Below are 26,221 nucleotides of genomic sequence, written 5' to 3'. Positions count from 1 at the left end.
GATGAATATGTAAAAAATAAATATTAGACGTATAAAAACTTTAATTTTTCTACTTATAACCATATGCATTCATATTGATAAGTATTATTACCACTTAAAACATATTGGTTATAAGTTATAACCAGCCTATAGTAAAATATTCATGTGTAGACTATATAAACTGTTGAACTATGCTTATAACCATAATTCAAATAAGTTAAACTAATTTTTAAGTTAATCTTGGAAAATAAACTATGAAGACAATTTTAAACTTACAAGTTTCAATCATTCTAAAAAAATATGATTTTTTTTTTGTTTGACTAGTTTTTTTAGGCAGCTAAAGTGTTACGGTGAGTAACGAGTATTCAGGGGCGTAACAAGTATCCAGACGAGTTACTAGTAAAACTTGCAATTCCTTGCGTGTTTTTTTAAAGACTCGAAAATACTCATGTAGGAAAATTCAGCTCGCGGCACATCACTATAAATATTATTTACATTAATTAAAGGAAGGCAATTTATTATATCAATTGTAATTCTAAGAAATTGATAATTTTTAACTAGTAGTTCAAATATTAAAGAATTGTCATTATTTACTAGAATGACATCAAAACAGGCATGGGAAATTTTTAGTTGGAATCATCCCATCACTAACATGATTTACACATTAAATATTAGATGAAAATAATATTAAGGAAGTCGAAGCAATTCCGGATATTTTACATTAGGTGAATAAATTAATGTCTGTAAGACGAATTCTGAAATTAGTTTTTTTCAATTGTTATTTTTGTTGTGATGGCAACAATACGAAAGTCTTAGTAAATATTTATGTTGTTTATCATATAAAATATTATATAAAGTTGTTATTAATAATACACCCAACATTAATTTATTTTTGTTTTGTTTTTAAATTTATCTATTTAATTTTTTTAATCGAATAGTATACCTGTACAAAGATATGAATAAGTAAAACTTATTGAGTATGGAATCGAGGTAAATTAAGTTTTATACATAAAGAGTGGTTAAACTTTATTTATATTATCATAATAAAAATTTATTGGAATTAAGATAATCATTACATAGATAGATTCTGTAATAGTGCACTAAATATGATTTTGTTATCATTTTAACTGGCCAACTATCTAATTAACATAATTACTTATGTTAAAGTTGAATATAATAATCCAAAATACTTGGACTAGCTGATAAATCATTATGATCAATGACCATTATCTTTTGCATGCAAACACCAGGATTAATTAAGCTGGATTACAGTATAACTTCACTAAAAGTATATCATAATATATACACTACTTATCTCCATCTATAATATAAGGGGGGAGAGGACGATAATTCACATTCGGAACCTTAAATTATCCAGTACGCAGAATTCATAACATCAATACGTGTTTTATATGCACTCTTTTACTATTTTTTTTTTTTTTTCCAAAATTACTAAACAGTAAATAGGCTTCAAATTAGTAATGCTACTTGAATATTATAAATTTGTATCTTTATTTTAAATATTTAGTATTGTCTCTGTCGTTTTTTTTAGAATTGGTAATCTAAAGAATGCTTTTCCTTTTTTTCCTTGATTATTATTATTTAGCTCATGAGTAGTGAACTTCCTTTTCTACTCCATGCAGTTCTATTCAAAACCTGATTCAACATTCATGTGTACTCATAAAAGACGGAGAGTAAGCTTGAGGATTCGTTGCCGAGCTATAATGGTAATTCCTTGTTGGACTCAGAGTAGAATTAAGGATTGATATTGGAGTAATTCTTTCCAATGTCCTTCTTTATTATTTTTTCCCCCCTTATCCCTCGTCACAGCTGATTGTCACTGATCTAATGAAACAATAAGTTGCTCTCTTCCAAAATATTCTTCATATTGTCAAATATATAATGTTGATTTTCGGTTTCTTTTTTTTAACAACCTCCAAATAAACACTATTTTCATCACCAGTTATATTAGTTGTAGAGTATTCTCTCTGTAGCAATATTATATTTTCTTCCTCCAGATCATTTAACAGAAAAGTAATATTAATATGGATTTTAATCCCGTATTACCACAAGTCTCACTTTTGCTTTCGTTTTTTTTTTGCACTCGACAAAATGCCAATTTCTACAGGTCTGTGTAATATAATATAAATCTGATTATATCTTAATAATTTAACAATTCCTTAAGACCTAGTTATTACTTCTTTATTGATTATTATCTAGTCAAATTTTCTTAATTTCTAAATTGGACTTGATTTATTTTAACTGTTGCAACCGTCGCAAAAGACAATTGCAAGTGTTCTATGAAAAATTATTTAAAGATTTATTTCATTTAATTTTCTTTGTGATATATTTTTGAATGAAGACACCCTAAAAGAATTAGCAAGTCAATATGCCATTGATTTAAAAGCTTCAGTCAAACACTTTTTCACCCGAAAGTCTGTAGCTGGATCTATTTAAAAATATATTAATCTTCTTCGATTCAGAATTTTTTCTCTCTCTTTTACTGCACCTATAAGTAATTGCTCATGCGAAAGGTAATACAGACATGGCTATCAATAGATTGTAGTCATTGTTGACAAGTTCCCTTCAAATGCAAAACTACTGACTGGTAAAATTAATAAATAAACTTAAACAATAGTAAACAGATATATGTATGATGTGGTAAATTTTGGTTAGCCTAAGTCAATCCAATTTCTAGTAATTTAGCAAACTACATTCCCTATCATTAAAAAAGTTTAACAAAAGCTTACCCATTTTTTTATGAAAGAAAAATTCGATAAAATTGTCCTCCCTCATAAGTTCTCTTTCTTTACTCTCCCTTTTTTATGCATCTTTCATAGTCAGTCCAGTTGAAATATTACTTTTATCTTGTGTCTTCATTTTTGATGTGTTTATCGACAATTTTTTTTTGATTATTAATGGTGCATATGTTCTGTTATTTTAAATTTTCATTTTGTCTGAAGCAATGTGCACTGATATAAATTTATTTATATAAGATTCAATTCAATCCTTTGAGAAATAGTACAGAATTAAAACACCAAAAAATATAAGTAGTTATTAATTTTTTTTAAAGTTTTTGTTAAAATAAGTAAGTTGTTTTTTATTTTGTTTTCAACTACTTAAATAATAAGTAAATACAAATAGTTACTTAGTATTTTCTTACTTGGTTTTAATTTTTATCTAAACTCACCGTTGTTTCTTACTGAGAACCTAAAAACTTACATGAAAATGCATTTTAGAAAATTGTAATGACTTTGTATAATCGCCAATATATTGGGTTTACATTTGCTGCCAATTACTGTTATTTTTAAGAATTCATAATTTGTCGATTTATGTTTTATGTGCACATTATTATAAATTCAATTTAATTATTCTTGATTAATAAATTACAATAAAATATTTTTAAATATTTTATTTACTATAGGAAGAGGTGTTAGCAACATTTAATTATTTTTTCATTAAAGGCTTCAAGCTGGTGGAAGCGTTCTTTTCTTTTTCAATAGACATGATAGTAACATTGTGTATTCTTGTTTGGCCCAATTGACTTAGCTATTGTATTTATCACCTTTTGAATGAGCAACTTCTACAGCTGCAATTAAACAGAAGAAAACATTTTTGAATCGAGGAGGTTGTACTCTGCAGGTATATCTTGTTGCATAGATCCAGCTTCAAAATTTCGACTGAAAAAAGGTTCTGACCACGAGTTGCTACTCAGTTCTTAAATCAATGGCATACTGACCTGATAATTCTTTTAGGCTCCTGTTATTAAAAAATGTATCACATTAAATATAGAGAATAAAACCTTTTCTGAAGCTCATTTATCATTTTATACGGACAGGGGAAAGTTGTATGATCTTTCAAACTCTCAGTTTGGCCTAGACATGTCCCTAAAACATTATACATTATTGCACAATATGTATACATGTCAATTTCTACAAATGATCAAGAGCAACTCAATTTCATATTTAAGTAACAAGGTATCAAAAAGCGTCATGGAGTAATCACCTTTCCTGTCCTTTTTTCAAATTCTTGAATATCTAAGTTAAAATTTGTGATTCTGAAGAATACAGACTTCATGCAAATAAAAATAGGACAAAGGTTTCGGAGCATTCTTTAATTGCTTGTTATAGCCCCAAAAAGTTTGATTGAATTGTGAATTTCCCCCATGTTATCTTCAGTGTTAGTATATATTGTACGTAATAAATGTGTTTCCTTATAAAATTGGGCTTAATTAAAAATATATAATGTATGTCAAACAAATGACAATTGTTTAATACTTAAACATTCAATTTAAATAAACTTATGTATTTTTGGAAATTGTTAGCATTTGAAGTATTAAAGTTTTAATTTACTAGATGCACTTTATTAACATAGATTGTAAAACATAATAATGTAAGAGAAATCAGCATTTTGTGGTGGATACCTGAATAGTTAATATCATTACTATTTTATTTTTGAAGAGAGAATACAAAAGTATAAATTAATCACTAAAACATGAGAGTCGAAAAGTAATAAGAGTTATAAGTGTAAGAAAAACATTAGTGAACACTTATCTCAGCGACACTCAATATTTTTTAGTAGGAGTGCACTCCTTATTTTAGAAGAGCATTAAAATCGCTCAATTTTTCGTAAATTTATATTAAAAAAAATTTATTTTTTCTGTTTCAACTTCTTACGGGATACCCTCAAAAAATGGAGAGATAAAGAATAATTTTAAAGATTAAAAGAAAAGACAGTTGAAGTTAAATCTCAAGATAAGCTAGAATCTTTTTCTCCATCCTGTGTGTGTGCTCAGCTGTTTTCGGCTGACGAGTTTGTTTCTCATCTAGCTGGCCACCTCAAGAAAACTCAGATATGGGTTCCCTAGAGACTCCACCAGCTCCTTCCTGTGTGTATATACCATTGAAAAAAAAAAATTTTTTTTTTTAAACGAATATTCCCAATATAAATACAATTTTTTATGAATTAAATTGACATAAGATCTCAAAATCTCACTTAAGCATAAGTTCTAACGAAGAAACCAACTTGTTCTCCAGACCCAGGAATCTAGTCTGATCAGACTAAAATTTAGGCCTCGGTACGTAACTTTGAATTTTGAACAACTTTGAATTTATGTTTTAAGTATGTAACTATATTTGTTTTTGAAATTTGGTACTTTAAAATTTAAATGAAACAATTTAATATATTATAAAAGAGACTAATAAAAAGAAGTTATTTCCGCCACGTCGTACTTGATGAAATCATCTTCCGTTGGGTGTTAGTCATTTTTATTATTTGAAATTTTTAGTTTTACGAAGGGCCAATTATTCCTACGTGTAGAGGTTTAGAATCAGTGGATAACTAAATCTTCATCTCTCTGGTCGTTGTATTCTTTAGACGTTGATGGGTGTTGATTACTTCTTGAAGTTATTCAACTCGAAATCGAAGATCCCTACTTTGGGCAAACGAAGGAATCAGGCGGGATGTTGTTGACATCCTCGACACGGACCGACCGTGGTTGAATTTGTCGTGTTAATTATACAGAAAGGGGTGTAATTAATTTTGAAACAAAGAGCCAAAATGACTCATCCATCTCCCTCCCTTCTTGTTTTTTAATCTAATTACTAAAAGTGTTATAATATAATGACACGTTAAATCATATCACTTTATTTCCTTCACGCCAATCATTTTTTGTCATAACTTAATTATTAAATCAAGTGTATTTTATTTTGTTGTCAGTGTATTTATATCACTTAAAGTAATGAAAACTGACATAAACAATGGTGGAAGTATAATTTTAATTTAATGAATCATCCTTGATGTGAGTAGATATTTAAATATCACTTGAAAGCCTTTTGATAAAGTAACAAGTTGTTCCATGCATATAATTTACTCAAAAGATAGCAAGAAAATTACATTATGGGTATAAATTCCCATAATAATAATTGGCCATTTTTATTGATTATATACATGTAATAATGAAATAATTTAGAGAGCGGATCCTGAAAGGAATTTATTCTATTTATAATAATAATATTCAGTTCATTATTATCCAAGAAAAAACCTTCACTGGGCAAAAATGTAACAGGGCAAAAACGTTTAAGACAAATACGTACAAGGTAGAAACATAAAAGGCAAAAATTGGGGAAAGCTTATCTTTCTGACACGCCTTATATCTAATTAGTTTAACTTAATAATTGAAAAACTAAACTTGATTTGAAACAAGAATTACGATTTATGGTTTATTAATGAGGATCATAAATTAACTCATGCAATTTGTATCTAGAGATAGCCACATATATCATGGAATTACCCATATATAGTAATGGTAATCGAATGTATTTTAGCATGATAAAAAAAAAGAAACTGAAAATCAACAAGGTAGCCCTTACAATTTGAAGAATATCTTGGAGTAGAGTAGCTAAACTGTCATGACCTTTCATTATAGCAGCTACAATCAGCTGTGATAATGGAAGAGGGTGAGAAGGAAAATACAAAGTACATTGTAAAGAATGACTCAGATGTCGATCCTCAATTCTACTCTGTGTGCAATAAGGGCATACCATTATAACCTTGTAATAAATCCTCACGTTATTTTCCGTTTTTATGAGCCTACATGGTGTTCAATAAGGTTTTGGAAATATCAGAAAAATAGGTTCACTACCTAGGAGTTACATAATGACTACAGGTGAGGAAAAGAAAATTAATTCTTCAGATGACTAATTCCAAAAAAGCGGGGAGGCTAAAAAATATAGACGATTTACCTAAGTACCCATATATATATTATTTCTTATCTTTTAAAAAACTTGTCCTAACGAATAAAACTTGGATGTATAAATGAATTTAGATTAATATTATAACAATAAGTAGGATGTTGTTTTAAACTTAAATTGTAATATAAGGTCTACCCAGGTGCTTTGGAACTGTAGGTACGTAATGGGACTATTGTAATGTACTCTTTCAACTTTTTATGTTTTAAAGTTTTAGGTACACCATTGATCAGAAATATATTCTTATGTATAGCCTTTTCTCCAAAAGTTTGTATCTTTTTTAGTTCAGTCTCTGCACAAAGGTCCACCTAATACTTTGAGTCGTTAAAAAGGAGGGATTTCTTCTTTATAAAAATATTGCCATTTAGATATGTTCAAAACGCTATGATAACTTTAGAAAACAAAATGTCTAGTGATAACATGTTAGTTTTAAGACAAGAAGGTAGTGCTTTTTATTTCAATGAATACAAATATATTACAAATTGTTAAATGTTCAGATTTTTGTGTGAATCCTTCTTTTTTATAAACTTTACTGGCACTTAGATTTGCAAGAAATGTTGAGATTTTGCTGAATATAAGGAAAGAAAGAAAAAAAAACTGCTACTGTGCTCACTTACCTCAACAAAACTTGCAACTCTACTTAAACTACAAAAAATAAAACTATACTATTATAACCTTATTCATTAAACCTTTGGATTATATTTAAGCCGAAGCACTATCACATCCTCAGAATGGCGTTTGCTGCAGCTCGAATGATTATGCCCAAAGATAAAAGCCGGAAAACATCAGAAGATATTTTCAACTCATTACACAAAAACAAGGTTAATAATTTTAATTTTATAGTTTCATTCAACATTTTTATGTATTTAACATTAATGAGATTGATAAATTGATGCACCTTGAAAGCAAGTTGTGTACATAACTTAACAAATAGCCTGTAAAAACATTCCCTGTTTTTCAAGTTCATCTACTCAAGAAGATGAATATTTTTTTAAGAATTCATATACACTACTAATTAATAAGGTAATTTAAAACATTAAATTCCAATCATTTAAACACTCTACTACCCCTAATATTAGTTAATTATAATTACATTTACTTACTCAAAATAGCTTTATACAAGATCAAATATGATACGTGTTTCTTGAAGTTCCCTTGCTGTTCTAAAATAGAACTGGAAAATGATGAGGACCAATAGAATATAAAAAATTGGATCTATCTTATGCTTTATTGCTGGATTCGTATACAATCTCCAAATTGATTTAACAGAAATCATGCACAGACTTAAAGCTTTTTACAAACAATAAAAAAAAAAGGTCTGAATTTATTTGTAATTCTTTCTCCAAGTCTAATTTTGAGACGTTTTCTATGAATTCATAGGAATAAAAAAGTTAAAATGACAATGGTTAATTTTCTTGTTAGACCGTTGGCGGATCATCTTAAGAAGAACATAGACAAGAAAAAAGGTATTTTTTTTTAAACACTAGATGTGGTAAGAATAGAAAAGTTAAAATATTTTAATTAAAAATATTATTATTTAAATCTTAAGTTGTCTGCTTTCGGGATATTCGATCAATAATCTCATACTTTTGTAGCAGCTAATGTACTTTCTGTATTTCAACCAAATTTAATATTATTTTATTAGTTGAAGGACCTCTACAGGAGTAGTTACGTGTGTAGATAAATTATGAGGAAACTCAGTATGCGCCTCTCCACAAAATTATTTTCGCTATAGACAAGAATTCTGATATAACACTTATATGATTATTTGATAAAGTTTTACAAAACAAAATCCACTTAAGTTCTTCTTTTGAAGAAATTTATCCTTTCCATTCAGCATCTTGACTTTTTGTGAAATCAGTTAATATATTATTCTTCATTTTTGGCACAACTTTTTCCAACAAAACTAGGCCACATCCTTAGCACTACTTCGGTTGTTTGAGAGCAGGGATATATTTACGGTGAAAAAGTTTTTCTAGCCAGGACTTTTCTTCATTTAAAATTAATTTAACAAATTTTGGATTTGATGCCGCTTTATATAAAACTAAAAGAAATTACCTGGGTATTCTAATGGTCAATACGTTTTTGGAGGTTCAAAAGTCTGCAATCACGCATTTTTATCAAAATGTGTTCATTCAATTTGGACAAATTTTTGTTCCGTTCAAATCCGAGTATTCAAGCTCTTTCAAAAGTAAAAAAGCCCCCCCAACTGCAACTTTTCCAATGGTCTCTATGAGCACAGCGGAAGAATACAAGTATTCTTCTTGCTTATTGTGGGACTAGTTATAACCTCAAAAATATGGAACTACTTCAATATAATTTTAATCCTCTTTTTCAGTTATTTTTCTGTGTTTTCATCAATCATTAAAGTAATATCATTAGTATAAAGGTATATGACATGCTTCTGTTGTCCAAAACTTACTAAACAAACCCCCCGGTATTTACGATGAATTGTATCCATAAGTTTGTTAAGAGGAGCAATAAAGAGTAAAGTTGACGTTGGGCAGCTCTGACGACAACTTCTCTTTATTTAGATCTCTTTCGTTCCAGATTGCCTAACGTGACGGTGGATGTCACATAAAACATTAGAGATCATATTGAAATAGGTTCATTTTGTTTTGATAGTACACCTGCTAGAATTTTAAATGTAACATTTAATATTATTATCGGTATTCAATATGTGAAATTGGTGTTGCTACCCATTTTGGTAACGGGACTATTCTTTTCCAGTGAGAGACTTTGGTAAGAGTACATATTTTTCCACCTATTTCCCCAAAACAAGGAGATAGGGAGCTTTTAATTTTTTTTGGCATAGCAAAGGTCTTAATACCATGTGTTCAACTCTTTTTATCTGCTTAAAAATGTTGGTTTATATATTTTATTATATTTTCTTCCAAAAACACGCCAAAATTCCGAATTACTCTTTTTCTTGTAATGTTATCCCGCCTTCTTATAACTATCTTCTCAAAATTATCATAAAAGTATTTTCAAATACATTCGTTCCTCTCCAGAACTTTTCAACCCAAAAAAAAAAATCCCACTTGAAATGAAGAGAAAACATTCCTGTCTTTCAGGTATTTACCCACTTACTATGATTGGTGTCAACTTCGATATTCTCCCTGGTCAATGCCTCTGAAATTTCGGAAACTCTATACAAATTTATTACTTCTGATGTTAACTTCCTCATACAAGGAGATCCGGGTAAAGGCATGTTATCCATGTCTACATTAAGTTCCTTTGATTCCTCTTTTTTTCTAATGAATTTACCCGTAGTTTATCTGATTATTCGTGTGATACTCATCGATATTGTACATTTTTAGCAATATTTTTTGTGGAGGTACAATGTACACCCTTCTTTGTAATAAGATAACACAGAATATCTAACGTCCTGCGGGCATATTATATCTGGATAAAAGGAAAGTAACTGCTTCATGAGAGCGTGTCTAATTTTCCTGTCCTTATTTCCTGGAATGTTGATTGAGACAATCTATTAATATTGAAGGTGATTACATTCATTAAAATTATTGATTCCATCCCTCCTTAAGTTATCTCTGCTTCATATTTTACCTTTAAGAAAAATAAGAAAACTGTTTCCTTGATGCATATAGTATATGCAGTACGAATCACTTACCTTTATCACACTCAAAATCAATTTCATTTGTTATATGGTCGAATTGGTGCTGTAGTGTCTGAATGAACAATTATTTATTCTAAATACTTTATGCCTCATTCCTGATTTCATAAAACTTATAAGTTTCTCTGAGGTGGAAAACATGGGGAAGGCCAAAGACGGAAATCCTGGAAAAATAAAGTATTACTCTGATGGTTTCTGGAGCTAATTATATCAGTTTGATGTACCCTTGTGTACCTTAACCTCTCACAAACATTTACTTCCGTTAGGTGAAAGTTTAATATCTGATAAAGATTTCCAACACTTGTTACACTTGTGAGTAGCAAAGGTCAACAAACGAGCACGGGAAGATGGCAGGAGCGAGGCATAGAGTGCAATAGATTAAAGTTTATTTTGAAAAATAAGCTGCCTATGATGGTTTTGGAGGATAGAATATGACGTGTTTCATCTTAATATTCCATATTTCAATATTATAGATCAACTAAATTATTCATGGCTATGTCTCGCTCCTGCCCTCTCCTTAGGCTTGTTGGTATTCCAAGTCCTATAAATAGCTTTCGTAATTTTAACTTCTCCCTTGGAAATAATAATTCTATCCCATCTTTACTGTAAATTGTTTTCAAAATGAAAAAAAAAGAAGATATATATGAATTTAAATATAATTTATTTCCCCTACAAGAAATGTTATTAAAAATGTAAAAGGTGCTCCTGTTTACAGCAGTTATTGAATTTCTCCCTCCAAAATCATCTTTTAGGGGAAGAGGGAAGATAATCTGTGTCTTAATTCCGTAATATCATAAGTCTTGCTCCTGTCTTTTTTGCACTTTTACAAAAATCTCACCTTTATTAATGAAAATAACCAATTCATGAGCTGAAAGAGTAAGAAACATATCAGAAACATATCAAACGATGTAAATCGGTTGCATTTTTTAGTTCGCCAAGTTTTTTTTAGTTGCAACCCGAAGAGTTAATTTTTACCCCATAGGCAGTCATCATCATTATTTAATTACCAGGCACTAAACTTCCTTTTCTTCGACATAAAAGCTATCATTGTTATAGTCGTATACGAAAATGGATTGCTCATTTGCATATACACATAAAAAAGGAGGATTTGTAGCAGAGTTATAATTTTCAGTTCTTGTTGGACTCAGAGTGAAATTGACAATCAAGGTCAGAGTAATTATTGCGTTTGTCTTTCAACCCCCCCCCCCTCATCCCACTCGTCACAGTTACTTGTAGCTGATCTAATGAAACCACATGGAAGCTAAGCAGCTCTCCTCAAAAACATTATTTACATTGATTTTAGGTTTCTCATTTTAAACATTCTTAAAATGCCACCAATTAGCACCATTGAACATCAATGACCAATAACCCAGTTTGACCAACAAACTACAATTTATTATTTTATATTTAGATCTTTCACATAGAAAAATAACATGAAGTATTTTAAAAGTTTGAAAAAAAATATATAATAAAAAACACTCTTTAGGCGATAAAATCAGAAATTTTCATTTTTCTTCGTCAAAAAACAATCAAGTACACCTGATCTCAATCCAAAATAAAACAAGCTAAAATTTGGTTTAATAATGTTATAAAATCTTTAAATTAAAAAACAATCAATTTTTTACGCAAATTGAGCCCTGAATTTTTTTTTACTTTATATACTGGAGTTACAATATTTATAATTAAGTTTTACAATTCTTTCAAAAATACAAGTTTAATATGTATGCCATAAATGTTGAGATAAATCTTATTTTTCGAAAAGAAAGAAAAAGTGCAGTTACTTCGAGTATTTTAATAATATCTATCAGTATTTTTTATATTATTTATTGTCAATAACAAGTCGTTCATATAATGAATCAAAGTACCAAAATAAAAATTTCAACTAAAGTTTTAATCTTAGTTATAAAATGAAATAGATAATTCGATTAAAACAATCGTGTAATGTGGCAAACATTAAACTTCTGATTGATCAAAATACTCTTTGGCTGTGAAATTTTTTGGCTAAAAGGGTGAGCAGAACTCCTTTTAGTGACGAAAAAACGCGGATTGTATTAGTAAGACATGGGATCATTAGGGGCCGATATTTTTCTATTCTGTGCCTCTCCTTTTCGGCTCTAACGAGCCCTTAAATTTTAACCCGAGACTGAGGAGTAAAAATGAGTTTGCCGAGGACGTTACCTAGCTTCAGCTAGTCCCTTCATCTGCCAGGGGAAGTAGGCTTGAATGATTTCATACAAGAATGGAGGGCTCTAAAAGTTTCAAAAAGCCTATGAGGGAGAAGATGTGTCAAACGGCCTCTGGTTCCATTCTTCATCACTATAAGCTGTCGTAAAAATCAGAATATTAGGAAAGCTCTATTCACCAGTCAACGACGTATTAACCCCGAAGTCCTTGGGAACATAGGAATAGAGAGGCTTGATATAGACCGGCACTCCACATGTGAGTCCGCGCGTGGTTTTCCTAATTTCTTTTGTCGATACAAAAGAAAAACGTTTAGTATAGGTTAGCAAACTTCGTCTATCTTTATCAACAAGAGCCAAAATACTCCAGAGGAGTGGATGTGTCATCTTTGTGGAACTATCATAGAGACTTCTTTCCAACTCTGTTATTTTCGTACTTGTATCGCCTCTGTGATGAGAATATTAGAGGTTGAGATCTGGAGTCATTGTAAGAAGAGATTGAGTCTTACAGACTAGCTTGTCTCGTCGTTAGCAAAAATAGAAGAAGGCTCTAAAAATAGATTTCATCGCAGAAAAGTTCAGGGGAAAATATATGAGGCAACAGTCAACCATCTACCTGTGCTGGTACAGATCGGAAAATTAGTCAAGAGATTACTAATAGAGCTTGACTCTTTTAAAAATGATGGATCCAGTGTTATTAAACAATAGGTCTTTGTAACCGGTTTATATGGGGAAAAAGGTGTGAAGATATCTGCGTTTATGTATATTGATCTCTCTTATATAAAAGTTTTTATCGTCTTCTTTTATTGTTAATATAATTTTACAATATTCTCCTCGTATCCCGCCAAAGATATCTTTGGTCTCCTACGAGTGTGTGGGAGGGTGAAAAATCACATAACATAATGTGGGAACTTGTAGAAAAGGAGAATATGGGACAGTTGTGTACTACCTGTGCGTGTAGTGGGGCAGGAAGAATGTATTATAACATAAATAAACGGAGTGTATTATTACATTTACTTACATATTATGTATAGATGAGAAATTTATTTCAATCATTTCATTTGTTTATATATTGGAGAGTGGTGGAAAATTATTTTAAATGTAAATGTACAAATGTTATTAAATAATAATTTAAAAAATGGTTTGTTATGTTAAATTTAGTTTAAAAAAAACTTTTATTATTCACAAAGATATATGAGGCGACATATTTTCCTACCGATGCTTTTATTAACCTTCTACAAATGGAATGGAATCACCATAGCTCATGGAAAACGCGCTCTAGAGAAGTTATTCTCTTGAATTCAATGTGCATTTGTGCCCAGGCGATTCCTAGAGAAAGAAATATACTTTTTTATATGGATTTCACCAAAAAGATTCCTAGGTCAGATGAAGTAAATGTAATATTATAATGTTTAGTTATACTTAATCAGTGCTACTCCATCTAACCAATTATAGGAACATTAAAAATAATAGAACTTATGGGCAAAAGTAGAGATAGGTTATCAAACATTGCAAAAATAACTTAGGACAGGTTTTCAGATGGGCTTACGACTCTCTAAAACTCCTTACTATGAATGTGTTGCGATGGTCAGTCTTAGTTTTTCCTTGCATTCACTATCTCCCAATCGATCAGCTAAGTAAATAAGTACTAGATGAAGATACAGCTTTCATTTTAAAGATGTTTTTTGGTAATATATTGAAAATTTGCTCTCTGTGATGACAGCCAACCGGCTTCAACTAGAGGAATTAGAAGAGAATTTCTTGGGGTTCGTGGGTTTTTATCGTTGCCTAGTCCTTCATACGTTACCTGGAAACGCGAATATCCTTTAATTAACGACTCAATTAAATATTAATTGTCATAGTATTCTCATATGTCTAGAGTAGAATTGATTCGACAAAAGAGTGGACCTTAGAAACTTGTATGGACATTACGTGAAAGAGGGTCTACTCCCAAGTTATCGCCTGAAATGAATACCCAAATCGGAACTTGAGGTAAGATGAATACATAATATGCATGATGGAGAACTTAACTACTACATACATATTCTAAAAGATCATACTACTAGAGTTAACTGTTCTTTTTCTTTCATTCCTGAAAATCAACTTTATTTCAACATTTCTAGCAATCTTATTAATAATTATGATACCCAAAATATAAATTGGATTATATAAAGTGTCCAATGATTCCATACTTGAAAAAAAGGATCACATAAGTGACGTTAAAATGAGACATATTGATAGATTTACAGTAAAAATTCTAATTATCTTTTTGTTAAAGTTTGCTTTAAATATAAAATCATATATTTCTGACTAACAATGCTTAAACCATCAAAATTTGTATCGTTTTGATTAAATTAACCAGTTTTCAGATTTGAACTTTTGGCCATTTTCCATTCTAAAACTACTGGGCATTTCCCATTCTAAAACTTTTTTTCAATGTAATAATACTCCTTATTTTATAAAAATTAATTAATTGATTTACAATCATACTTATATTTAAAAATGAACCAAATATGTTAATGCAGAATTTATAATCAACATGAAAATCCGATGAAATGGTATTGGAATTACTCATTAATAACAATATCTATTTTTTTTTAAATCTTATATATTTTTAGTGAATGTTCACTCCGTAACTGGTTTTACCTTCAGTTGTGTAGGTGAAGTTCCTGCTAATGCTTGTTAGTACCCAAATAATGTTAGTTGATTTAGATAATAAAAATTTGCAATTTTTACAATGTGAAAGAGTTTTTATGTTCTACTTTTTCCTACAGAGCATAGGAGGGACGTCTACACCTACATTCCTATCAAAATATGAACAAAGTAAATATGATGCAAAGCCCCCGAGTTCAAGAGGTCATATAAAACATATTAAAGGATCAAAAGGAAAAAAAACCAAATTGAATAGAATGGAAATGTATGACCTCATTGTTAATATTGATTTGGTAAGTACAGAGCAGGTTCATATATATTAAAAAATATATACACACTTTAAAGAATTTAAAAGAAAAAACATATACCTATGTCGTCGTAAAATAATCAGGAATGAGGTTTATGTATTATTGTTTCGTATTCGAGTTTTTGACAATTTCCACATAGTATGTAATTTCAATTTAAACAGAATAACTCTCCTTTTTATAAAAAAAAAGAGTCATCTGTAGGTTTAATCTGTTTACTTTAACGTCATTTAATGAAATAAAGTTTTAAAGGTGTCATATAACGTGGTGCAGTCGGATGAGAAATAATAAATTGAACCAAATTGGATCACTTGATAATTACAACATTGAACAACTTAATCCTCATTGAGGATGATATAAATAGAAAGAGCTTCAACTTTATTAAGTTGAAAGCGAGTCCTTACAAACGTCCTTACCCGAACACCAAACCAATTTTATCAAGCAAATAAATTAGAAACCCTTCGTATGAGTCATCAAAGAGAAAGATGTAGACTTCCTATTTAAGACAATATTTTTAAAATATTGTAATTAATGTGTGAAAAGTAATCTCAATAAGGGGACTTTAATTTAATTATTAAAGATCAATAATGTATGGGATCAGCAAAAGAGGATGTATTTGTAAAACAACACATTTATATGAATAAATATGATAATATGGTGTCGGTGGATGTAAAAAATCCGAATGATTTTCCAAATATTATGCTTGAAAAAATTTTGAACTTAAATTTCAGAATAGCAATTCAGATTTGAAGATTATTGGAAACTATTAGACATAAAATTATGTTCTCAAGAAAAGCCAATGGGTAACTCGAGGTTATTTTTGGAGATTGAGATGTCAAAAAAATTGAGCTTGTCCATAAAAATGTGTGATACGTCCGACTTGGCTACTCCTAAGATCTTTGATGAAATACAATTTTTTTCCGTTCACAGCTGGGGTGTAGCTCAAGCCCCCCTTCCATTCTCCTACCCCGCCCCCCACAAAGATATATATATAAATATATCAGATATAAAGGGTGCAGCCTCTATTTAACAACCTACATTCTTTTTCTTTTTTTAAATTGATTTTCTCCTAAACAAATCATCCAATTTTAATGAAAAACATTCCCAAATGACAACTTAATAAAAAAATTACTATTATATAACATAATTGTTTTTAGAGTCAATAACTGGCTCAACTCGACCTTGAAAACGCAAGTTGGTGTTGAAGACAGTCTTCTTGAGCAGATTATGGAATTCCTCCATGATCTGGATTTTGTGTAGAAGGAGGATCAGTGGATTAAACAGCTTCATCTAAGTTGTAACAAAGAAGTCCATGGGGTTGAGGTTCAATGAGCTTGGACACCAACCATTGGGACGAACAAATTAAAAAAATAAATCATGTTGTGATCAGCACGCTTTGCTGTTGATTCATAATCCTCTAATAAACCCCCAGACTTTTCCAACTCTTTCTTGTCCTTCCAGAAAAAAGTACCTTTCCTAGATTCTCAACATTGTCTCGTCCGACGCGGATCACAACGAGGACACTGTCATTTCCTTGATATAGAATAGAATAAATACATTGTTGACAGATTTCATTTTTTAATGGACACCAAACACTTATGGGTAGAGGTCAAAATAACAAACGAAGTCCGTATCTGGACATTCACAGCAGTCGCAGGTGGTCAGATTTCGTTGTTTAACAACGGCATCACTCATTATATATGTATATATATTTACATATATTATAAACAAACTTATATAACAATGTTGTCAATTTTTGGGATAAGTCCCTGAAATGATGAAAGCTAATACTCCCGGTTGACAGTATTACATAATTCTGGATTAAGTAAATTTTTAGAAGACATTTCAAAAGAAGGGTCATATATTTGAAAATATTTAAATGGAGGTGCAGAAAAATGATGGTCGAGTCGAATTAAATCATAAATGTGGTAACTTGTAGTCGTTGGCAAACCAAGAGGAGATATCCTATGGAACTATACCAAACCAAGAGAATTTACTTTTCAGTGTGTTGGCAAGTTCTTCAGAAGAAGGCACAAAAAAAAAAAAAAAAAATGCGACTGAATAACCTTGACAACACTCCTTTTAAGATGATGGTATTGCTCTCTTGCCCATCCAACATAACTGTTGAATACCCATTCCGTAGGAAAGTCTTAATATGGTTGAAAAATTTATTTGGCAAAACCTTTCAACAGGTTTCAGAATATGGTTATAGAAAAAAGAGTCAAAGGCTCAAAATCGTTTATTCTCTAAAAAATTCTCTTAAAAAAACATCACCTCGCACAATTAAGTCTAGACGCTTGATACCCCATGGAAACCCTATCAACATATTGTGAAATGTTGCATACTTGAGAAAGACCTCGCAATATAATTTTCTTCTCCTAAAAAATCCCGATCCTTGAATGCTCACAATACCCTGGAAATGTTTCCAGAAAGGCTCCAAATTATGCAATGTCTCACGATGCGATATTCATAATCCCTCTCATTGAAGTAGCTGTAGGAAAATTTATTTTTCAGTTTTTTAAGACAATACACAGAACAAATTTCTTTTTCGGCTTTTATCTAAATTTATTACTCTCAGATCTCAGAAATTCTGTGTGTAATGATTACATCAGCAGTCCAAGTTTAATGAATAAAGAGCCTTTCCTATACTTCATCTACACCCTATTTGCAGTTTCATAAGTCCATCTTTGAAATATTTATGAAATTTTATGTTGATTGGTTAATAAGTACATTAAGAGTTCTCACAACACGTTTGGCAGAAAAATTAAATTAGTAAGAGATAAAGAGACTATAAGGAAAGATGCATCATGTATATTATTCAATAATGTTTTTTCTTATCTCTAATTTGATTCGTCTAAAATTCTGATAATGCACTTTTTCGATGTCGATAGCTAATCATCTTACCGAGTGCGACGCTAAAGGTAAAATATAGAATGCCAATACTCGGTGATGATATCCTAAGAATGGCTGAGATATTGTTAACGAAAACATCCGGTAGTCCGTACCTATATAGATGTTCCAGAGTAAACTTGTGTGAGACAGTATCTAATATCTTTTCGGAGTAAACAAAAATTGTTGCATACTTGGATGATGCACATAAGTCTATACTATCTTGGATGACGCGTAGTATGTCTTCTAGCATGCGTGACGCCATAAATACTTTCTGGGCCGCTTATATATTGAATGGAAGAATTCTGGAAACTCTTGTATTCAATATTCGGGTGAGTATTCTATATGATGAATTATAGGTGTAAATGAGTTGGATTCGAAGTTCAGCCATATAACGTATATTGTGTTGTTTTTCTTCCAAGAAAGTAATCTTGATTACTAAATAATTCCCTTCAGGGTATGACTCTCCCATCAGAGGAGTTACCGACTTCTTTGGAGTGGACAATTATCCCTTTGAAGGGATAGATCTGTCGTTCTCGGGAAAAGGTGGACAATGTCATTTATATCTTCACGCCTTGTATCAATTAAAGCGACTACATCAGGAATCAAAACTCCTCTGATTTATTAAACTATTATTGGTAATCTAATGAGGGAGGCTTTGGAGTTAACTTTGTAAATCATAGGTGTTCAAATGTTCGATTATTATGGAGTATTGTCTTTGAATTATATTTTTTAACAAGAAATAAAAGAAATAGACATAGATTTGTATAAATTTATAATTTCATTTTTTTAATTTGGCTTTGTCCGGTATGACTAGAGATTTGAATTTTTTAGAGGCTGTCATAAGAGTGTCAAAAGCAGATGGATGGTTGCCATTTTTTCACTGGATTAACCTAATTCTTCTGGAGGAGGATTACTCTGGTTGTCAGTTACGACTCTTAAATCAGTTTGTAGTTCTCTTCACAGGATATGCAAGAATAATTTTTTTTCACTCCTGCAATGTTTTCAGGTTCCTCTTCCTTTTGGATTTTTCCGGACATGGAAATATTTGTAGAGGACTTGTTCCGGAAATAATAGGAGATTTTTCAATACATTGTCTTCGACATTATTACCACTGAGATAAATATGGGATTAACCAGTTCCTGGATGTGGAATGTTATTGAGAGATTCCACAATGACTGCGTGCCCCTCAGATCTCTGATTATTGTTTTCCACAGATCTTTCCAACCTTAATCTTTTAAAGTGATTTGTGCCTCTACCTTACTGTGTACTAAAATTAGGGATCGTAGAAGTTTCACTCTCTATTTTTAGATTTGAACTTTTTTCTTTTTGAAATACAGCTTCCCGGTACGACTTTGTTCTGTTATTCATACCCCCAAACTTTTTAATTTTTCCAAAAGGTACTCATTGTATTCTGTTATGGAGACCTTAGAGCCGTCACATTTTGTGATTGACTGGACAAATCTGAAGCGGTTAAAAAGCTTTTCTTAAAGGTATAAAAAATGAATCGAACTTACCTGATATATAATTAATGAATATTACTTCCTTTCAAGATTATGATTTTGCTCTTCCATCTACTTCCAAAAATAATAAATTTGTCCTTCCATTACAGATTCTTTTACTCCGTCTGTAAATTTATCTGAATATAATCCATCAATTTTAAATTCAACAACAAATAGTTTCGTAGACGATACTTCCTCATCATCTTTGAGTAATTTATTTGCAGGTATAACCCATCAGTTTCCGTTATTCTATTTTTTTAATGTACTCTTTCTCAATGATGAGGAAAATTATGTAATTTTGTAAATAAAAATACAAATTTATCTCCAGACTTTAATCCAAAACGAGGACTTCCATATGAATCAGCAAATGATGTCTTTAAATCACAAGGAGTAAAAAATAAGTGTTTTTCATGTAATTGATGTAATTCGGGAAGTAAGTTATAGCTGTAGTAAAAAGAATAATGTTTATTACATGTTGTATAAGTTCGATTAGTATACGCTTGATGGCATTAGAAAGATAAAATTTCGTACTAAAAAAAACTTTTTCGCCAGTTTCGTGATTAAAGTTTCAGCAGACTTCAAAGATGGACACTGGACACTAGAAAAGAGAAAGTACGCCATATTTTACAGCTTTTTTATAAAGGCGAAAATACTAATATTGTTGATAATTTTGTTACTGTAACAGCCCAGCCAATCACGCATAATTATGGAAAATGTGGATAAAATAAGGGAAATTATCGAGTCCAAGCATTATTGTAAGCACTGTTTTATTTCCAAGAAAATAAACATGAATGAAATAAAAAATCTCTGAAACAAAAATGGATATCTGCAAAATACACCTTATATTTACAAAAAAAAAGATATTAAGAAGTGGGAATATTTCTTACATTGTAGAAAACCCCATTACATAAAATAGTGCATGAAATTCATTTTACAAAATACAAGTCATAACATTTAAAAGGAATGACAGGTGCTTTTTGATCCTTCCTTCTCATCGACATACCGATTTATTTCTCTCCGTTAATAATAAAACACTCAAAATTTTATCACCATTGACTTAATTTGGTGTAAGATATTCCTTGAAAAATATGAATATTTTTATATTGAAGATTCCATTAATAGAACTTGTCTCTGTATTTTATTTTATTAATACTTATTATGTTAAACTTAAAATTAAGTAAAATTAATAATGTAATTGTTTTGTAAAGAGTAAAAAAAAAATATCTTGTTAAAACTTGTTTAGTCAGATAGTGTCGAAGCTAGTTATATTTGCATTACACTGGGAACACAAATCAAGTACAAATAAATTGAAGCCGATAATTGAATTTATTTTCAACCACAAAATCCAAAATTGATCTTAGTTTTTCAATCAGTTGTCTGGATTCTGAAATATGTGGGATTATAGTAATTCGGGATTATTATCGTTCTGAGTAATTTTTACCCTCAACGAAATCACCATTAATTAATCATAATTAATAAAACTTCTGTAAAAGTGTTATTAATGATTATTAAAGTGTTTTTATTGATTCTTTATCTTTTTTTTGAACTCGACATATTTCCAATTTTAGGCTGAAAAATGAGGAAAAATTCATTTTTCTGTAGACATAGTAATAAGAAATATCTTATCTTATATTGTAGAAAAATATTTACTGTTTAATAAAAGGACCTATTTCAAAAATATGTATCTCCAAGATATTGGATTGATTTGGAGTTTTTTTCATGGGGATGTGCTAACAAATAAACAACATTATTTTAATATTGTGTACGATTTCAACGTCAATTTCACGACATCATACTCCTTAATAAATAATAATAACTAATATCACAATACTGCGTTTCGTACAAATTCAAATAAAATAAAAATTGATTATATTTGAAATAATAAAATTTCCTACTCATAGTGAAAGGACCTTTTTATTATTTCCATCGTGGAATCTCTTTCAAAGAAAAGAGTCCACTCTACTCTCTTATGAAGCCTGTCAGTTCGCCTCAGATAAATTTTCATCCCGTCGTCCCTCGTGGAATACGCAATCCAAAAATCTCCAAAGATTAATGATAAAGTTGGAAGTATCTTTCTTCGAGTCACTCTATCTTCCTTTGGTCTTAACTCTTAGACAACATAAAATACCATTCCTTCATGAAGAATGAGCTCAGGAATTGTCAAAATTAAAAAAAGCCTGAATATTCAATTTATCTAGGTTAAAATGATTTATTTATTTAAATGTGTTTTTATTAATATATTTTAATTTTATGGTAATATCTTCATATTGTTGTAGTACCTAATTGTAATTAGCATATCTTTATTTTTTATATTTCGTATCCAGATCTTTTTATCTTAATCTAAAATTAAATGGATTCCATCATAGTTTAAGGTTTTGAATAATTTCATAATTGTTATATATACATGGATTTATTCATACCAAAGGAAGGAGTCGAATCTACTCTCGTATGAAGCTTAGCTTTGCTTAGTTATCTCCATAGGATAAATTTTTATCCTATCATGATGACTGTATATATCGTAAGCCGAACATCTCTTGATGAGGATAAAATATCTCAGATCTATTCTTTTGCCTAATTCTTAAAGAACTTAAAGTATTTCCTTCTTTATTTAATGAAAATCAATCTCATCAAATGAAAAGCACAACTAATTAAAATTTGTCTCTCTACTTACTCAAATTTTTTTAATATATTTAAATTTTATGACTATAGTTTAAATATAATATTCATATTCTGATAATACCTAACCTTTTACATTATTATATTAACATATACTGCATCTAGTCTCTTAATTTATTCAATTAGAATTGTAGTGCCTGGAAGAGGGGATATAGATTGATATTGTACAATTCATCATATTTATAAATAAATTAAATAATATATTTGACATTTATCATTTTTTAAATTCTGTTCAATGTCTAACCATACTCCCTCTTCCAGACACTACAATTATAATTGTTGTAAGTCAGTCAATTTGTATTTCAAAAATGTAACGCAATAAACTAAAATAAAGATCCACTATTCATATGTAAAATATGAACAGTGGAGAAAATAATCTTCTTCTTAACTTCCAAATATACCCTTCGATGTAATTTAAACATTATTAGGAACCTGTTATTTAAGCCAAATATGATTTTCAACAATCCATTTAGAACTTTATAATAATTAATTAAGGGAAGAGTAGTGATACATACGAATTTAACTCAGACTTAAAAATTAATATTAGAATATAAAATTCTTGAATCCTTGTGAAAAGCTGAATAATATTAAATAGATTCTAGGAAAAAGTCCTAATACTGCAAGCCCAAATTGATTCTAAAGGCTTGACTCAAAGTAGCAGTAATTGAACATTTTTATCAAGTCAGTGGTATGTAATAAAATTGGCCTCACTATTGTAGTATCACCAACTGGATGTATTATGTATGATGATGTGAACGATAGTTGTTATTGTATATATATATTTCTCAGATTTAAGCTATCATGAGTTATTGTTATTTTAATATTATGTTTGGTGATAAATGATGTGTTGAGAGGTTTATTGCTGAGTTGTGTGTCTGGATATGATACGCGTATGATGGTAATCACCAAGGCCAAGCATCACATGCTGGGAGCAGGTGATGAGGTGAATTGGAGAGTTCTAGAACAACTAGCATTAGACCCCAAACGTCTATAAATATATGTTATGATCTATGTAGGGGAATCAATCGCCAGATTATCTCCGAAGAACTAAGTAATAAATAAGGCAGTGTGCAAACGTACTACGTGATTCTTATTATCAACCCTAAACTCCAAAACAACAACTTAAGGTAGGCCTAATAGTTATCCCATTGATCACAGCGGTGTTCTCATTTGACTCCCACTAAATTGTATCCTGAGAAGGAATGCTTATCAAATATTGATCTTATATTAATCCAAACTAAAAAAATATAAGTAAACTTTGTAGTAGCCTTTTCCACGATTGCTAGAAAAGGACACTACACTATAGAAACTTTTAAAGCTATCAGTTAAACCACTGATGCCTCTGTTGGTCTAATTATGTACTTATAGACGGATAGTAATTTTGATTACGTCCTTTTTAGTTAGGTTGAGAGCTATTTTATTGAAACTAGATTTCAATTAACATATGGATGGATGTTAACTACTTCGTGTTTGTACGTTAATTTCTTCACTAAAAAAAAGCGCAGCTGCAAAATTCGTTGGATTACACCATGCAACAAAATGAAGGTTTTGGAACGGCCACAGACTGAAACCCACATTTGTTAATGTTATTTAAGCCGTAGAACACGACCCTTAAAACTTTCAATCCATGAAGGTTTGGCCTTTAAAACATTTTTTTTTAAATCAGGTTTTTAGGGTATAACTAAGATTCAGTGGCATATTTCGACCTGAAAAAACGATATATATGAAAATCAAAGTAAATAACAATTTGATAAAAACATTTCAGCTTTCAGCATTTCAAAAATGAATTATTTATTGCGTTAAATTTATTTAAAAATGTTTATACCCACCAAAAAAATCAATTAATATAAAGGACCTTACTTAGATGCTAATATATATTTGTTTCAAATGCTTTATATCTTACCTGAACTTATAGAAAATACCTTATATTTAAATTTTAAAAAAATTGTCTTACAAAAAAGTCAATTTTGATTGATTTATGCTCAATTAAGTTTATAATACATATTAAAAAGTTTAAATATAATTAGCAAGTTAGGTTCCATGAATATATATTGCAATAATATTCCGACGAGTAAAATTAATTACTAATGAGTCTATATAATTACGTAATTTATATGTAAAGTAACTAAAACAAGTTAATAGATGCTTACATATTACATATGTAATTATATAGACTTACGTTATTTTTTATTTTTCCGCTATGATATAAAGCCTTTGAAGAAAAAATAAAAAAGATTTTAACATCTAAGTAAGGTCCTTCATATTACTCGATTTTTTGGTGGTTATATACGTTTTTTATTAAATATAATCAAGATAACGTAATAAATAATTATTTTTTTAAATACGTAAATGTTTTTATCAATTTATTATTTACTTTGATTTTCATATATATCGTTTTTTCATGTCGAAATATGGCACTGAATCTTAGTTATACCCTATAAACTTGATTTAAAAAAAATTCTTTAAATTGAAAGTTTTAATTGTCATATTTCTGTTCTACGGCTTAAATAACGATAATAAATGTGGGTTTCATCCTGCAGGCAAAAATTATGTTACATTGTGCTACACATGAATGAAATATTCGTTCAGAAAATTCATTCAAATGAGATTGCCGCTATAAATTAAATATTTTCCAACTTGACAGACAAATTTTTATTTATGGATTTAGAATAAAGAGATAATTTAATTTTATTCGTAGTTTCGAGATATATATCAAAATATCAGTCTTTGAAACTATACTTAAAATTAGGTACCTCAGTTTTTCTTCTATAAGTTTGGATGAATAAATGGATAATTTAGTACGAAAGCAAATAAACTGATTATGATTATTTACCCCACCTGACTTTTTACTTTTTCAAGTTGTTTAAAGACTACTGGGGCACATAACAAGGAACAAACTTTCGAGAAAGGACCTGAACATGCTCCATTACTGCCATTGGAAGAGACAGCACCTCTAGGTCAAAACCAGTAGATCGATTGTATTCTTTGTACTTTATGGAGTCGAAAGTAGTAACTTCGAGTACGTAAATACTATATGGAGAAAGAGTTTAGTCCAGGGTTAAATTCCCACTTAAAAGAATTTTTTTTAGACTTTTCCACAAGATGGTGCACCTTCTCATACGTTTAATGTCACTTAGGGGCTGTGATGGTTTTTGGGGCCTCATATTTAGTATTTTTCGAATACGGATTTGAATCTGATGGATTATGGAATCTGGTGCATATTGGAAGATGAAGATGTTTTGTGCATGCAACGATGTGATCCCCAATAGACTCTGGGCAGTGATTTCAGATTAAAAAAAGTCAATTTTGAATAATTTTTGTGTAACTTATTATCAAAATAATCAGTAATATTCAGGTAAAATTTTAAGATGTCTAATATTATATAACATGAAAGTTACAATTAATTATTCAGTTTTTAGGGTCTACCCTGTATATAGAGTCTTCAATTTCATCATGAAGTCAGAAAATTGACTAATCTACCTTTTTTCTATGCCAAAATCTTATTATTTCAAAATTGTTCAAATAGAATTGATTATAAAGTTGTTCAAACAGACCCTAAATGTTTTAATTGTCATTTATTAAATGATAATTGTTATTGTTAATTATTAAAATTTTATTCAATTGTTTAAATAATGAAAAGACAAAAAGTGTATCC

At 29.9% G+C, this 26,221-nt stretch overlaps 1 protein-coding gene and 1 long non-coding RNA gene across 40 annotated transcripts in view; both read left to right on the top strand.

Annotated features, from left to right (window-relative positions):
- The first annotated feature begins 947 nt into the window (after nucleotides 1–947).
- LOC121126926 (uncharacterized) overlaps nucleotides 948–26,221 on the top strand; it is a 66,614-nt gene continuing 41,340 nt past the window's right edge. For 5 of the 39 annotated variants that reach the window (XR_011782447.1, XR_005867316.2, XM_071891986.1 and 2 more), the window contains exons 1-3: nucleotides 3,099–6,887; nucleotides 6,940–7,549; nucleotides 15,317–15,487. Coding sequence is in view for 9 of the 39 variants with exons in the window: in XM_071891986.1 (XP_071748087.1) it covers nucleotides 7,460–7,549; nucleotides 15,317–15,487 (261 nt within the window). In the remaining 30 variants the exon portion in view is untranslated. The other 34 variants (XR_011782446.1, XR_011782445.1, XR_011782443.1 and 31 more) reach the window with 29 other exon arrangements.
- LOC139906697 (uncharacterized) lies at nucleotides 22,103–26,119 on the top strand. Its single transcript, XR_011782460.1, has 4 exons — nucleotides 22,103–23,693; nucleotides 25,426–25,585; nucleotides 25,656–25,921; nucleotides 25,979–26,119. It is a non-coding gene; the product is annotated as an uncharacterized lncRNA (long non-coding RNA).

The sequence above is a fragment of the Lepeophtheirus salmonis genome, chromosome 12 (genome assembly GCF_016086655.4).
Source record: "Lepeophtheirus salmonis chromosome 12, UVic_Lsal_1.4, whole genome shotgun sequence".
Taxonomy (NCBI): Eukaryota; Metazoa; Arthropoda; class Copepoda; order Siphonostomatoida; family Caligidae; genus Lepeophtheirus; species Lepeophtheirus salmonis.
This window is presented reverse-complemented; position numbering and strand designations above follow the sequence as displayed.